The sequence below is a fragment of the Squalius cephalus genome (genome assembly GCF_949319135.1).
Source record: "Squalius cephalus genome assembly, chromosome: 10".
Classification (NCBI taxonomy): Eukaryota; Metazoa; Chordata; class Actinopteri; order Cypriniformes; family Leuciscidae; genus Squalius; species Squalius cephalus.
In genome coordinates this window covers 10,441,161-10,456,532 of record NC_137131.1, presented here as the reverse complement: position 1 = coordinate 10,456,532, position 15,372 = coordinate 10,441,161, and the positions used below count along the sequence as shown (strand labels likewise).

The 15,372-nt window shown below is 38.3% G+C and overlaps 4 protein-coding genes across 7 annotated transcripts in view; 3 read left to right on the top strand and 1 right to left on the bottom strand.

The window, feature by feature from the left end:
• The first annotated feature begins 3 nt into the window (after window positions 1–3).
• On the top strand, window positions 4–7,369 carry ddi2 (DNA-damage inducible protein 2). 3 transcript variants are annotated; one of them, XM_079884238.1, is made up of 10 exons: window positions 4–386; window positions 955–1,081; window positions 1,167–1,478; window positions 1,571–1,697; window positions 1,809–1,936; window positions 2,098–2,226; window positions 2,333–2,436; window positions 2,851–3,043; window positions 4,392–4,443; window positions 4,696–7,369. In XM_079884238.1, the coding sequence occupies exons 1-9, from the start codon at window positions 249–251 to the stop codon at window positions 4,400–4,402; spliced, it is 1,269 nt and encodes a 422-aa protein (XP_079740364.1). In that variant the 5' UTR covers window positions 4–248; the 3' UTR covers window positions 4,403–4,443; window positions 4,696–7,369. The 3 variants fall into 3 exon arrangements, with proteins under 3 accessions (XP_079740364.1, XP_079740363.1, XP_079740365.1); XM_079884237.1 differs by lacking the exon at window positions 4,392–4,443; XM_079884239.1 differs by lacking the exon at window positions 4,696–7,369 and having other exon boundaries at window positions 4,392–4,449.
• A 601-nt stretch (window positions 7,370–7,970) lies between these two features.
• The window catches only part of LOC307166319 (rho guanine nucleotide exchange factor 19), a 44,405-nt gene continuing 37,003 nt past the window's right edge, over window positions 7,971–15,372 (top strand). Inside the window, exons 1-12 of the mRNA XM_079884602.1 lie at window positions 7,971–8,181; window positions 8,383–8,538; window positions 8,667–8,743; window positions 8,869–9,122; window positions 9,238–9,398; window positions 10,011–10,163; window positions 10,269–10,398; window positions 10,480–10,554; window positions 10,917–11,009; window positions 11,091–11,242; window positions 11,329–11,490; window positions 11,840–11,907. Of these exons, the coding sequence (XP_079740728.1) occupies window positions 8,039–8,181; window positions 8,383–8,538; window positions 8,667–8,743; window positions 8,869–9,122; window positions 9,238–9,398; window positions 10,011–10,163; window positions 10,269–10,398; window positions 10,480–10,554; window positions 10,917–11,009; window positions 11,091–11,242; window positions 11,329–11,490; window positions 11,840–11,882 (1,599 nt within the window). The 5' untranslated portion in view covers window positions 7,971–8,038 and the 3' untranslated portion in view covers window positions 11,883–11,907. The remainder of the gene's footprint in view (window positions 8,182–8,382; window positions 8,539–8,666; window positions 8,744–8,868; window positions 9,123–9,237; window positions 9,399–10,010; window positions 10,164–10,268; window positions 10,399–10,479; window positions 10,555–10,916; window positions 11,010–11,090; window positions 11,243–11,328; window positions 11,491–11,839; window positions 11,908–15,372) is intronic.
• tomm6 (translocase of outer mitochondrial membrane 6 homolog (yeast)) lies at window positions 12,041–12,659 on the bottom strand (the record flags this gene model as incomplete). Of its 2 annotated transcripts, none has more annotated exons than XM_079884686.1 (3): window positions 12,041–12,204; window positions 12,309–12,438; window positions 12,565–12,659. In XM_079884686.1, 2 exons carry the CDS (start codon window positions 12,657–12,659, stop codon window positions 12,342–12,344), a joined length of 192 nt encoding a protein of 63 aa, XP_079740812.1. In that variant the 3' UTR covers window positions 12,041–12,204; window positions 12,309–12,341. The 2 variants fall into 2 exon arrangements, with proteins under 2 accessions (XP_079740812.1, XP_079740811.1); XM_079884685.1 differs by having other exon boundaries at window positions 12,041–12,201.
• On the top strand, window positions 12,777–14,830 carry uqcc2 (ubiquinol-cytochrome c reductase complex assembly factor 2). The gene is made up of 4 exons (XM_079884682.1): window positions 12,777–13,058; window positions 13,347–13,421; window positions 13,678–13,747; window positions 14,258–14,830. Exons 1-4 carry the CDS (start codon window positions 12,921–12,923, stop codon window positions 14,362–14,364), a joined length of 390 nt encoding a protein of 129 aa, XP_079740808.1. The 5' UTR covers window positions 12,777–12,920; the 3' UTR covers window positions 14,365–14,830.

Below are 15,372 nucleotides of genomic sequence, written 5' to 3'. Positions count from 1 at the left end.
GACACACGAAATCGGTTTACGGCAGTGGCTAGAGACTGAGCTGTGAAAAGGAAGTGAACGAATTCTTTATGAGCGAATTGTGTTGGCTTGTTCAGATGTTTCTCCATATGCTTAACTTTTTCATAACCAGATTTTACACAACGTTTTAACAGGACAGACGTCGTCACGTTTCCTGTAGCAAAACCCCGAAATAACGGCAGTTTCTGACAGCGAGAGAGAAGCAGTAACCGGGTTTGACCCCGAGCGCAATGCTGCTCACCGTGTTTTGTGCACCGAGAGACCGCTCGGAAACCACTTTCGCCCTGGAAGTGTCCCCGGAGCTTGAACTCAGGGATTTTTTGGCTCTTTGCGAACTTGAATCAGGAATACCAGCCGGGGAGATTCAGGTAACAGTTAACGTAAACATATTCCAAAAGTGTTGCAACAGTTAGTTAGCTACTATGCTAAGCGACCTGACTAAACAAATTAGTGCCATAGGTCCATGCTATTAATAGCCTACTGAGCCTATGTCAACACTTCCAGAAAAAAAAAAAGAAAAAAACAAATCTGGAAAGATGAACAGGTCATAGTTGCTCTAATGCGCTAATAAACGTTTTTTTGTTTGGTAAAGATGTATCCTGTCAGGAAACCATAATACACGCAATTGTGTGCTGTTTAAACACATAACACGAACGAGTCTTTATTTGGCATGGGTGTGTTGGGTAACATGGTGTAGCAGATAAATCTTTCGATTTGAAAATTGAAAGAGAAACTTTGCCTGTACTCCCATTACATGGTGCATGAACTGAAACTGTAAGTCGATTATTATACAAACAACTTTAAAAACTATTCTGTGAGTTTGGTATTTTTAAGAATTATTTTGAAATGTAAAGTGATTTTATAGGGTTTTTGATAAAAAGAGGATGTGCTGTGTTTTAAAAAATTGAATAAAATAATGCAACCTTTGCTCTCCAGATCTCCTACGCAGAGCAGCCGTTACAAGATCCCACCCGAGCCCTAGGGAACTATGGGTTAAAGGATGGAGATGTGCTAGTGTTAAGACAAGCAGAGAGGTTACTAGGACAACAACCCTCAGTTCCAGGTAAACCAGCATAACTAGATATGCTTTAAAATGGTGTAATGTGAGCTTATCATGGCATTAATCATAATTAATCTTAATGTCTTAGGTCTGCCTCGCATCGATTTCAGCTCCATTGCTGTTCCTGGGACGTCCTCAGGCCAAAACAGACAGCACCATGCCCAACGCCCCAGTGCCACCCAATCACGGCCGCCCCAAGCCACCACTCCAGGATCAGGATCAGGCTCAGGCGCAGGATCAGGCTCAGGCGCAGGCTCTGGCTCAGGCTCAGCCCTGTCTCCCCAGGGATTGGACAACCCCGCCTTGCTACGTGACATGTTGCTGGCAAATCCTCATGAGCTTTCGTTGCTGAAAGAGCGAAACCCTCCACTTGCTGAGGCTCTACTGAGTGGAGACCTTGGTAAATAAAAATGATGGGACCTAAATGCATCTATGTGGATGATTGAATGTTTTTTCCCAGAGTGACAGAATCATTTTTCTTCCCTTTTTCAGAGCGCTTCACCAAGGTGCTATTGGAGCAGCAGCAGGACCGAGCGCGGAGAGAGCAAGAGAGAATCAAACTGCTGACTGCTGATCCTTTTGATTTGGTTGCTCAGGCCAAGATTGAGGAAGAAATCAGGTAACAAATAAGGGGTGAGATTATATGCACAGCAAAAACATGGTCTATGGCACATGGATCATAAAAAAAAAATGAAATAAAAGAATGCATGACATTATTTTACATTTCCAGACAGCACAATATTGAGGAGAATATGACCATTGCAATGGAAGAAGCACCTGAGAGTTTTGGCCAGGTGGTCATGCTATACATCAACTGCAAAGTCAATGGACACCCAGTAAAGGCCTTTGTTGACTCAGGTAGTCAATCGTATTTTAAGATATCTTCTCAATAGGATATTGTTGAGTGCATTGTTATATTTTGCTTAATGTCTTACTAAACATCATCAATCTAAATAGTTTTTTCTTAATACTTGAGGTTTCTTTATATTATGTACTAATGTTTTATAATCCTTCTTTAGGAGCTCAGATGACGATTATGAGCCAAGCATGTGCAGAGCGATGTAATATCATGCGTCTAGTGGACAGACGCTGGGCAGGCATTGCCAAAGGGGTTGGCACTCAAAAAATTATTGGCCGAGTTCATTTAAGTATGGCATTTATTTAGACCTGCTCCTTTAATATGCAATATGCATATCCTCCAACACTTTCTCTTAAATCGTATTATAATATACAAAATATATATTTTACACCCAGCCCAGGTGCAGATCGAAGGAGATTTCCTGCCTTGCTCTTTCTCTATTTTGGAAGATCAGCCCATGGATATGCTGCTAGGCCTTGACATGCTGAAGAGACACCAGGTCTGCTTGGGAACTTTGGTTCATAGCCAATAAAGTGATCTATTTCCCGTAATGGAATCTGTTTAACCATTAATGTTGCTTTAATGGAATAAAACTAACATGAGGATTTTCCCATATTCCCTAGACACATAGAGTTCAGCAAGTGAGGTTACTTTGTCTGCATGCTATTGTCAGTCTGTGTACTCAGGAATCTCACTTAATCTTACAAATATAGCCTGAATAGCTTGTTAGCTCATTTTTTTTCTTTCTATAATATTATGTAAACAATGATATTAATATTAAATATAATTTTATGTTCTGTTTTAGAGTAGATCACCAGTAGAAGTTTTTGTTTTCATTACTTGAGTTTGCAATGCCTGTTCTCTTCTACTTAGCGCCGTTCTATTTCTTATAACTTGATTTTCTCTCATCCAGTGCTCCATAGATCTGAAGAAAAATGTTCTCCTGATTGGGACGACGGGTACAGAGACACATTTTCTACCTGAGGCAGAGCTGCCTGAGTGTGCCCGGCTGGCATATGGACCAGAGGGACGAGACGATACCCGTCCTGAGGAGATTGCAGATCGAGAACTGGCAGAGGCAATACAAAGATCTGTGCAGGACAGCGGTGAGATGCATGATATGTAGACCAAGAGATTGCATGACTAATAGGTTGGAATAAAAGCTAGATTTATGCTGCCTTCACGTGCTATCAGAAATTTCCTACTTCTCAAGTCGTGATTACGAGCTTGTCGCATTCAAACGCTTTGTTGTCGGAAAGAACAGGAATCATGGAGGACGCCAGCTTTATTCTTGCCTGTTTATTTGGCAAATCTTATTAAAGCCAAAATAGCGTCTCATTCATTGACAAACATATAAACATTCACAGCGCTATCTAGATTCTGAAATTTCTCGCTGTGTATAAGAGACACGATAAGCTTCAAATGAGAATTCATATATGCACTACTTTAACAACAAGATAAGATGATGTAGTTGTGGAAAAAAATTTAATAAAGAATACCTGTCACAGCAGAAATTGTTCTCCCCCTGCCATGTTTAAAGTTTATGACCCGCTCAGCTCGGGAACTTGGGTATCAAAATGATCCCTGATAATTTTGATGTCCCAGTGGTAAATATGACTTGAGTTCATGACCAATTTTTGACTTGGAAACCTGTTTAAACTCCGTATTTAATTCCAATTACACACGAAGGCAGCATTAGATTTTAACACAAGGAATGAATACTCATCAGTGGTTTATTGTAGAATTAAAACGGATTTCCTTGTTTAGGGATCAGAAGAATTTAACAAAACAATTTTTGTATAGTTTGTTTATCTTGGTTGCAAAACAGAACCACTCACCCAGTTCACAAGGTGGTGCTCATTTATTTATTTATTTATTTATTTATTTATTTATATATGAAATCTGTAGTTTTTGATTGAGCAAGGACAATTAATCGAAAGTGAATTAAATTCAAGCTGTTCTGCTGAATGACAAAATTCCACAAAAATAGCACAACTGTTTTTAATATTGATGATAATAAAAATGTTTCTTTATCATCAAATCAGCAAATTAGAATGATTTCTTAAGGATCATAATATGAAAATAAATTTTTTTTATTTTTTTATTGTAATATTTCACAATATTGAGGAATACTGAGGAAACATGAGTTAAAACATGTTAGGACATTGGCTCTTCAGAATGTATTCTTCAGTTTTAACATTGTCACTAGATAAAATAAAAAATCTGCTGTTTATACCTGCAAATACTGTATTTCATGTTCACATGGTTCATGTTGAAGTTCATGTTTATACAGATTACCCTTAAATAATGTGAGTTGAACACCACCTTGTGTAGCTTATGTGATTGATAGGAGCATGCCTCTTTTTTTCTCCTTTTCTCTGGATGTGTTTTTGCTAATTGTTTGCCTCTTATTGCATGAAATGTGTGGCGTTTGTGTGCCCTAACTATGAGCAGGACAGAACTGATGTCATATGGACTGACAGCTGGAGAGGGCTCTACCTACCAGGTACTACAGTCAAAGAGGGAATATTTCATTAGCCTAATACAATATTTGACCCAGTAAATATTAGACACAATACATACATTAGTACGCACTGGAACGGCCTTCATTTTGTGAGTAATTTCTTGAAATACGTTCAACTTTGCCTGTCTATGATGCTAACTATTTGGCATGGTTTGCAGTGTTTGCTGAATTTGCATGGTTTTATATCACCTATATGTAGACTTTCAAGTTCATCAGTTACTGTTTCTCTCTCAGATATTGAAGATGGAAAAACTACCTCACCACAATCCCTGCCATTTAAACCTCTCAACCAACCCACAACATCGTCAACCTCAAATCATCCCCACAGTCTCACCCTAGATCGTTCCAAATCTGCCCCAGCCTCTATAAACCAGGGAGCGTCCCCATTTGAAATTCCCACATCGATTGAATCCTCTCCACTTCAGTCATTAAAAGTTGGTGAACCCTCTCCAGATCCCTCTGATGACACCTTCAGATCTCAGTCCCAAGGACTGGCCGATTCAACATCATCTTGCTTACAGACGGATGCAGATGCTCCCATCCCAAGAACTCTTCCCTCTCAGGAACCATTCTCTAGTACTGTGCCCGAGGACAATAAAGTGACTGGTGACATCATTTCAGGAGATTCCGGCAGTCCAATGGACACGGTTTTGGGGAAAAATATCACTTCCTCTGGGACTGTAGCAGCAGAATCTCCCTTTATTCTTTTTAACCCAGGCTCTCAGACTCTAAAACTGGATCAGGAAGTGGACATGGATGTTTCTTCCAATGCAAAACCAGAAACTGGCCATGACTTTCCTGATCAGTTCCAGAGAGACCAAGGTAGTGTGATTGAAGATGTTTCAGGGGCCCAACCACAATGCATGCCTGTTCCAGATTTTAGCCTTGAACCCTGTCCTGCTGAGCCAGCCACTACTTCTGTCAATTCAGACACTGAAAAGAGTGAAATACCCTGTGAAAGAGACCAGCCGGAGTTAGATAACATCCCTTCCTTGGCTCAAGCACTTAAGGAGCTCCATAAGCTTCTGATGTCCAGCAGTTGGCCAACAGTTTCTGGAATGAATCCTGCCCCTAATGCTACAACATCAAGACAATATGTTAATGAGGTGAACCAGGATCATGCTGCAAGAAACCGAGCCACTCTGAACCCAACCATTGACACATCCTCTAATACTGCCACAACAAAGGACAAGGAGGGAAGTGTTGCCAAAGCTGAATTTACTTCTCAATCAGTGAGGGATACTCTAGACGTACCGAGCAATCCAAGGCACACAGAGAACCAAGCTTCTACTCCGGTAGATCCCATAGTGGAACAAACGATTCAGCACCCTAATGCAGCTGAAAGAAATTGTGCCCTTGTTATTGAGGAAGGTTCTGGGCCGGTGACCGCTTCTTCCCAGGGAGATCTTGAGCTCCCTGAGGGCCAGCAAGTGCAGGACATTGCGGACGAAAACCCCTCAGGCATTGACATCTCAGCTGACCTGTCTCAGCAGCGCCCCCTTTCTGTTACAGCTGGCATATCAACCAATTCCAGTCAAGGGCCATCTCCTCAAACTCAAGCGACTGCGGCGGATCCTCTTTTCCTTGGAGACTCCAACCAACTTGCATCACAGGCCTCGATGGGACAGTTTCCATTAGAGCACATTCAGAGGATCCAGGCGTCAGGGTTCTCCGCTCGTGAGGCTGCCTTGGCACTGGAACAGGCTCAAGGCAGCGTGGAGCTTGCCTTATTGGTGCTGCTTGCAAGAAAGATCACTGTGCCCACTTAGACTCTAAATCAACTTTTAGGGGTGGCGTCAGTCAACATATGAGCCTTTTTCATCCTGTGGTTTTCCTTTAGCAGTCCTCATTGTCTTGTACTTGATGGTCTTATTCTGGCTCTCTACTTTGCCAACATACATAATGTTTAAAAATAGATATGCGAGAAGCTGGCCATATTTCTCTTTCAACAGAACGATAAAGTCTGTGCAGTCTTTTTAAAGTTTTGCATGTTGCCTCAATAGTTCGTAATGGATTGTTGATTTTATTGGTTTGGTTTGAATAAATTTGATAAACTGTCAGACAATTTACAGGAATATGAATAGTTTACATCTGGTGGTGGGGCTCTGTAATGAAATGAACGTGGCAGAAATAGACCTGTTTCCTATCTTCCAACAACTGCATGGTTTTAGATCTCAAAATTGATTTATGTGCCTGATGTTTACTGACCTTACACAGAATCTTCTGATGCATCTTACTAAATTTATTTTGTTTAAATGTGATCGGAACAGATAGTAAACCGATAAAGCACCAATTTCAGAGTCCTTTTCCCAATTTTAATTTGGCGATAATGTTCAAGCTGAGGTTATTTTCTCTTTAATAACCATTTTATTTAATAGTTGCCAATCCTGTATAACTTGACATGTTTTCTATAGGTTGCCTTTGGAAATTATATAGTAGACTTAAATACCATAACCTTTTGTGTTCATAGTCCATCCTTGAACAATATTGTCAGTCTATTATCAGTAGTATTTCTTTGTATCAAATTCATGATGTTGTGGTTGTGTTTTATATTGTGTTTTCCATTCAAATGAAATTGACAGGAAAAAGTTGACAAAGTGTTCTACAGGAAGATTTACCCCCCCCCCCCCCCCCCCCCCCCAATATGCCCTCAGGGCAGCAACCACTACATTTTGTTGGGAAGTCTGTTTTATTCTCTTATTTGTTGTCCCTTGTCTAAACACTTGATTTTGGTGTAAAGTCCTGATGTGCCCTCTCCAGCTGTCTTTGATCTTTTGTCGTGTCTACCCTCTTTGTCATTTTTGTAATCTCTGGGTCATATATCAGTTGTGTTCATTCTATTTGAGAAACTCAGTTTCATCTTGTATACAGTTTAAAAACCAAATAAAAGGAAAAAGTGGTTCTTATATTTCAAGCGTGAAGTTGTGCATTCATTTTTAGGATGATTTAAGTGTAATAATTATTTGACAGCAATCATGTCGAAAGTGTAAAAGAAAAATACGGACTAAGCATAATACTAGCATAAACTGCTTACGTTTAACACAACGTGTCACTGATTCATCTTTTATAATAATCGGGTGATTCTCACAATGGTTAAATTTGACCTTAAAATCATAATATATACCTTAAAACCATATATTATATTAATATTAACTATTTCATTCAGAAAATAAAGCAAGTTTTTATTTAGTTGCACATCCTAGCCTATTTATATCCACATTCACTGTCATGTTCTTTTTACTGTAATGAGATGCTAATGAAAATCTTGATCCCACTATTTCATAAGATGACATGACACTGAGACACGACATTACATTTTCTTTATTGTTTCTTTAGGTTCAGCCAATAATAAAGTAGGCTAATTTTATTCGCCAAAGCAACGCCCAATCAAACGCAGCAAAATTGTTTGTGGGAAATTGGACAGGTGAGGACGCTCTTCTGAGTCAATTAGACCCAGACAGATCTTAATCCAGTGGTTTGGAAAGTACTCCAGTGTCGAATGAGTATAAAAGAGGTATTTTACTGCGACAATTCAAATTTAATACTACGCATAAAACCGCGAGAAACATTACCTTAAATGGCTCATGTCATGGAGAATGAGACAATCTGGGCCGACAGAGATGATGTAACAGAAGCACTAGATGCTCGTCCCGGTCTGGATGAACAACACAGCCCTAAAACAAACGTGGAGGACTGTGAAGCGTCTGTAGAGCTTTACTAGTATGTAATTAAAATAAATTAATAATAATATTTAATTCGTTTGTTTCTCTGTTGTTCTGACATGAGCTAATATCATAACTATTCCTATCCTAATCTATTGTTTTATTTCTTATTAGCCGCCTACCTCGCAATAATCATTTTTAAAAGCTTCAGATGGTGCTTCATTTTTACCTCTTTTTCATTTTTACCTCTTTTCCTTAGTGCATCTCAAGGGTTGGCTGAAGCTCTTAGATCTGTTGCAACCTCACAGTTATTGAACTTAATGGGGTTTTCTCTGCCCATTCCATCCCTTTTCTCTTCGAAGAGCTCCAGTCTGGAATCATCTGACATGAACTGTGAGGAGAATGAGGTGAACAGGTAACATTTATGATGCACAAAACGATAATTCAGGCATCCAGTATTAACAAAATGTAAATGTATGTCTGTACATCAGCTTTTGCACAGAAACAAAGCAATTAAGCATTTAAGCATTATTCTTGTTTCAGGGCAGATGCAACTGAAGTCAATGCACAACAAGAGGAAACGTATGTTGCCAAGTTTGAATCCGAGTACATCAACAGTTGTAAGTTTACTGATGAATCTTGCAAAAACTGTCAACCAGATGCTGTAGCTGGGTCACATTTATTTACCAAATATTGATAGTAGCATCAAATATTGCTTTCATATGTTCCAATTTTGTTTTCTTAGCTGTCCCTTTATATCAGGAGTATTGGATGAGGGCTGTGAAAAAGGATTTACACAGAGCACAGAGCACAGCACTTTCAGAATTGGTGGCATCGGTGCGTCTTCATGGTCTGAAAACTCCTCCTCCTCCTTTAAGCCCAACCTCTGTTTTGAGTCCACCAGGACTACATGCTAAGCCGTACGCTCTATGGCAGGAGTTACCACAAGTTGAGTGTCGTCTGAAGTCCCTCAGTGCACAGGAGATCCAGCTTCAGGAGGTGTATATTGCAGGATACCTACAAGACTGCTGCGTGCTTGCAAAATGTGACCTTGGTCCGATGTCTACTGTAAAGTTACACTACTCATCCCTCTGTTTTTGTGATTTGGGGCTAGGCCATGTTTGAGCTGATTGTGTCAGAGGCCTCGTATCAGAAGAGTCTGGTGGTGGCACTGAATGTGTTTCAGTGCTCAGCAGAACTCAAACAGATCCTCTCCCGTGTGCAGCATCATGTTCTGTTCTCCAACCTAAAGGACGTCTGCAGAGTCAGTGAACGGTAAGGATACATGCTTGGATATATAATTTACATTTAGTCATTTAGCAGATGCTTTTGTCCAAAGCGACTTACAAATTAGGACTAAATTAAGCGAGTCATCGTGAAGAGGCAAAAAACAACGCAAGAAGTGCTCAAAATACGAAGTTCAGGCATTGATCAGAGTAGCATAAGCCCGATAAGCGAGGATTTAAAGGAAAATGAAAGATCTTCTTTTTTTCTTTTTTTTATGAGGTTAGGTGTTCACGGAAGAGATGGGTTTTCACCTGTCTTTTGAATGTTGCCAGGGATTCTGGATTCTGGATGAGGCATTCCACCAGCATGGAACTGTGAATGAGAATGTTCTGGATGGATGTGATGGATGGATGGATGGATGGATATTGTAATAATATTTCACAGTATTGTTTTTGCTGTATTTCTAATATAATGGCTGCTGAAAAATCTGATTTGCTATCACAGGGTAAAGGGTAAATTACATTTAAAATATTTAAAATGGGGAAATATTTTGCCATTTCTTTTTTTAACTGTGTTTTTGATCAAATGCAGCCTTGGTGTGTGTGTGTGTGTGTGTATATAAAAACATAATGCAATATTACTTAATTTGGGTTTATTTAGGATTCTGCAGGACCTGGAGTCCCATCTCAGGCAGGATGTGGTGATGTCACGGGTTGGTGATATTGTTTTGAATCACCAGCAAGACTTCCAACAAGTCTATGTGCCGTATATCACCAACATGATGTACCAGGAGGCCCTCATCACTCAGCTGCTGTTTGTTCCATTTTTATGTTTATTCCATATTGAACACATCATTCAATTTAATATTATTGCATTGGCATGGTAGCGTTCTAATTACCATTTTACACTTCCCACCAGGCAGGGCAACAAGAAATTCCCATTGATCCTGAAGAAACTAGAGAAAGATCCACAATGCCGGAGACAGACGCTCAAATCTTTCTTGATTCTTCCTTTTCAGAGGATCACACGTTTGACACTCCTACTTGAGGTGAGGGAGATGTGTAGACTCTTCAGAGAAAATGCTGTCAACATCTTTTTGTGAACATGAATTGTTTGTGTTTTGGTTTAGAACATCCTCAAGCGAGCTAAAGGTGTTTATCTTAATGTCTCTAATTTGATGGAAGCCATTGAAGCTGTACGTAAGGTAGGCTGTCATGCTTTGCTTTCAAAATAATAAATGCCCCTGATATCTTTATATATAAATTATCTTAGATCTTGTCTTAGATATTAATTGATACATATTGATCAGTATTCGATACTGTATGGAAGCTTGTTTCTGCCACGACATTATTTTTAAAATTTTAATCTCTACTTTTTCTCAATTCTTTCTTGCAATTGCGAGGGGGAAAAAGTCAGTTGTGATTTTTATCATGCAATTGTGAGAAAGTCACAATTACCTTTTTCTTTTTTTATTCCGTGGCAGAAACAAGCTTTCATAATTGGATGCAATTCATCTGTTACTTTATAAATTAATACATTTGTAATTTCATAAATCTGATTGTGTAGATAGTGGAGGAGTGTGACAGAAATGTCGAACAAATGAAGATGACGGAGCTGCTTGTTTGTTTGGACAAGTTAGTGGATTTCGGAAATGTCAAGGTATAAAATCTTAATGTAAAGGTAATTCTTATTTTTCTGATGTCGTATTTTTAAACCCGTTTTCTTTCTGTTCTCAATCAGTCCATTCCATTAATCACCAGAGGGCGTCATTTGATTCAAGAGGGAACTTTGAAGCAACTAATTGTTGGTGGCGATAACAAAGTCTCTGTAGTCTCTCGCAAAGACGTATACATTCATCTCTTCAATGATCTTTTGCTCCTCTCTGTTAGAAGGTATGATCTGGTGAAATGTTTTTGTAAGTTTGTTTTATGTTAAAGTTTTCATATCCAATGATATTGCTATTTTACATTCCACTCAGTGGACACAGGTTTGTTGTGCAGGACCATGCACTATTTCCTGATAATGTGCGTGTAGAGGAAATCAAAACAATTTTGGGACTACCCGCTGAGTCCTTCCTGCTCCATCTGCCCAAGAACCACAATAGGTCTTCCACCTCCCTCATATTGGCTGCACGCACACGGTAACTTTCACGACACAATATATAATCCATTGCCAAGACTACAAGTATGAGGGTTGGACAATGAAACTGAAACGCCTGGTTTCGTCTCCCATTATGTTGTGTGGATTGCAATATTTTATGTACAGCTGTGCTATTGCTCAGCTAATTCACACTCTGCTCTGACTGATAGAATGTAAAATCAGTGAAGATATAGACGTGAAACCTCCAACACACTATAGTGGCCAGTGTTTCATTGTCCAGCCCGTTTTTATTATCTTGAGCGCTTTAATTTGAGTGAACATTTTGGTTTGAAAAATCTCAATTCTTGTGTAAGGTAATATCTAAAACGGTAATACTTCTGTCTCCTCAGGTCAGAAAAAGAGACCTGGGTCAAAGTTTTGTCTTCAAAATAAGGGATTGCAAGTGTGGAAATGCTACGTAAAAGGGTATCAAAATATGCATTGTGAAGTGCTTCAGAAATATAAATTATAATGGATTTTTTAATTTTCTAGAATATTGTTGCAATATTATGTGTATTTTTTATGTATTCATGAATAAACTGCTGTTGGCAAATGTTTCAACGTGATCTTTATTTCAACAAAACACAAAGTACACAAGAAATCTACAATTGTAATCATCCAATTGCTGGGATTTATTCCCTTAAGTGTCGAATGGGCTTGTTCAACAAGACCCACTGTAGAAAATGTCTCTGTTCTCCCATTTCAGCACCACCTACTTTGAGAAGAGAAAATAAAGGAGTTAAGTAACTTATCGGATATATTTTTGAAGGGTAGGGGTGAACAATGCTTTCTAGTTTGTTTGTTTTTTTGCTGTTTCACCTGTAAATCCTCTTTGTCGTTGTTGATCGGGAGCTACGTGATTGGCTGAGGAGACATTAGGTCGAAATCTGAGAGGTTTCTTGCGACCCAAACACCCGCTGCAAATAATCCCAGGTTTACAAGGAGATTCCTGTAACAAAGAAACAAAAGGGATCACCACAGATGCTGGCAGGACATACATTTGAACATCACTTCGAGTACAGGAGTTATACGCTGCAGTACTGTTTGTGTCAGATCATTTACAACAGTAACAAACCTTCTAAAGTCATTTCTGTCCGCTGCAAAACGGCAAGCTGTGCTTATCCAACCCATGACGCCACCCGATTGCCCATCGGCTTTCTTTCCGCTCATTTTATTTGGTACTAAATGATTCTTTTAGTATTAGCCGAGCAAGCTGAGGGTCTTTGAAATTACCTTGAGATTTCTACGGCAAACCACGAGGTTAACAGAATGGCTCTACGGATCCTCAACTGGGACAAACCGTATTTAGAGACGGACAATTTGCCCTATATGGATCAATTTTGAAACGCCGTATCATTTGACCCTCCACGGCTTACAGTTTTCAGCACAGTGCAGTTGTGAAACACCACCTACAATTCCTGTACGTAAAACATGTCTGCCACCAGATACCGTCGATTTCTAAAGCTATGCGAGGAATGGCCAAAGGACGAATCAAAGAAAGGGCGAGATTTAGGAACATTTTTACGCCAAAGAGTCGCTAGTGCTTTCCGAGAAGGCGAAAATACACAGGTAACGTTAGGGGATTTACTAAGTGAATTACTGCACGATTTACCCTTGTTGCAGACCTTGCCAGTTGCAAGACAAGTCAAATGTCATTTTTAATATTATGCGCAGAGGTATTAACGCGTTCATTAGACAGTCACTAACATGTTAGGAGTTCTTTCTGCAACATGTACTTGAAGTTTTTTTTCTTGTAAAGATTCTAACTAAAAATACTCGTAAGCAACAATACAAATATCTTATGCAACATTGCCTATAGGCAATGTTACATATAAGGTGTCTTGTGTCTCAATTTAGATTTCAGACCCAGAGAAATGTGATCAGCTGTATGAAAGTCTGGCTCGCATCAACAGTAATGTGTACAAAGAAAAGGTGAGTGAGATTTTCTAGATCTAAGTTTATATTTCTATAATCAGATTTACTTAAACTGGCCTGTCTTCTTCAGAAATGTTGTATTTTTTTTGTATCTTTACAATCTTCATAGTTCGCATATTCTGTGGAGACTGGAATATTTATTGTCAAAACATCTTTCCTCACATTTTTGTAGAATGTCTTTCACTCAGTTGATTTGATTGACACAAACCTTAGTTTGACAACTTCAAAAATATTTTTGTCCGTTTGTTTTCAGTTTCCACGAGCAAAAGATACAAGTTTTACAGGTGTGACAGTGGAAGAGTGCCGAATACTATTGGCAACAGGTGAAGATTTGAACTTTATCCTGTGATGTCAAAGCTGAATTTCCAGCATCATTACTCCAGTCTTCAGTGTCACATGATCCTTCAGAAATCATTCTAATATGCTGATTTGATGAATTTAATGTGTCCATGTCAAATGCTTTAATTTCTTAAAAAAAAAAAAAAATTCTTATAGATATATATCTTACTGACCCCAAACTTTTTGAGTAGTGTATATAAAGATTTGTTTAATCTTAAATGTAAAGCACTAGTCTGTATTGACATTCAGTGTCATGTAGCTTATCATAACCTAGTGAGAAGAGAAAACAATGGAGTATATTATTTTTTTAATTAGGGAGGAAACATTTTGTTATTGTTGCATTGTATTGTGAATTTTCACTATAATAGCAGTTTGTCTAGATCACCTTTACGTTTCATGTCAAAGTAATGGTTCATTAGCAGTCATTTTTATGTCTACTAGGATTTAAAAAGTGATTTGTATTATTACTAGCTAGTTTATTTTGTCTTTTGCAGGAAACATGCAGCAAGCAGATGAGGTAAAGAAGGGATTGTGGAAGACACTAACGGAGCGCTTCTCCTCTAAACCTGAAGATGGACCCCCTGAAAAAACTGAAAAATAATCATCATACTGTACAGATCTTATTCCTCTTAGCACTTTTTCAAATAAAACAATTAAGGAGTGTATTTAAATCTTCACTTCTAACAACTGTAGCTCTCTTCATGTTGGTGGTTGAACAGAAACTTCCAAGAAGTAAACGGACGGATGGTTTCATTCGGAGAGCTTTATTAAAGTTAGAGAAATGTGATCATTCAGGAAAAACAATATTCAGTTTCATAAATTATTACTTGCATATTATTTCTCTTGAAAGGCAAATAAATATTTTTTGTATTTACCGTGAAACAACCCAGTATGTTTTGGATAAAAAGCCATGCTGAATTATGTACATTCTTTAAATTTCCCTTAAGACTATGTATTTTTTTCTAGATGGTTGAATCATCTGTTTTGCATATGTAGTTGTGGGGGGTTAAGGTAGGTTCACTCAAAAAATCTTTATTCAAATTACAAAAAAAGAAAAGAAAATCAGACTTTTGTCTTCATTACTTCTCTTAACATAATTCGGGGTTATATATTTATTCCTTAAAGCCTAAAGTAAAACAGTAATGTCTTTAATTTCCATTTTAACAATCCAGCATATTTTATTGTGAATTTGTAAATTGTGAACAAATTTTGTGCAATTTGTAATTTAGGATTAGGATGAAATGACAGCAGTTTACTAATAGAAAGTTGCATAGACAAGTGAAGTAACAAAGCGGAGTGTGCACTGGTGAATTTTCTGGCAGATATTGATAAAATGGCCTACGCCAAGGGAAAATATGTTCATAAAAGATAGATGATAAAAACCTACCCTGCCTGATCACCACCCTTGCACAGCCGCAAAGGTTTGTGACCAGACCTTGGTGTTTGAAATAAAATCCATGTTGTAACTGAATTTCCTTTAAAAAAACAGAGTCGTTAAAACGTTTTTTTATTTATAAAAGTAGGCAAGAAGACAAACAAACATTTTATTTTATTATAATTAAACATTTTAAGTTGGAATAACCTATAAACTGATCTGTGTAAAATGCTG

Coding starts and splice junctions, on each gene's coding strand:
- ddi2 (XM_079884237.1), top strand. CDS start 249: ATGCTGCTCACCGTGTTTTGTGCACCGAGAGACCGCTCGGAAACCACT. Junction 387..954: donor TACCAGCCGGGGAGATTCAG/GTAACAGTTAAC, acceptor TTTGCTCTCCAG/ATCTCCTACGCAGAGCAGCC. Junction 1,937..2,097: donor AAAGGCCTTTGTTGACTCAG/GTAGTCAATCGT, acceptor ATCCTTCTTTAG/GAGCTCAGATGACGATTATG.
- uqcc2 (XM_079884682.1), top strand. CDS start 12,921: ATGTCTGCCACCAGATACCGTCGATTTCTAAAGCTATGCGAGGAATGG. Junction 13,059..13,346: donor GAGAAGGCGAAAATACACAG/GTAACGTTAGGG, acceptor GTCTCAATTTAG/ATTTCAGACCCAGAGAAATG. Junction 13,748..14,257: donor CCGAATACTATTGGCAACAG/GTGAAGATTTGA, acceptor TGTCTTTTGCAG/GAAACATGCAGCAAGCAGAT.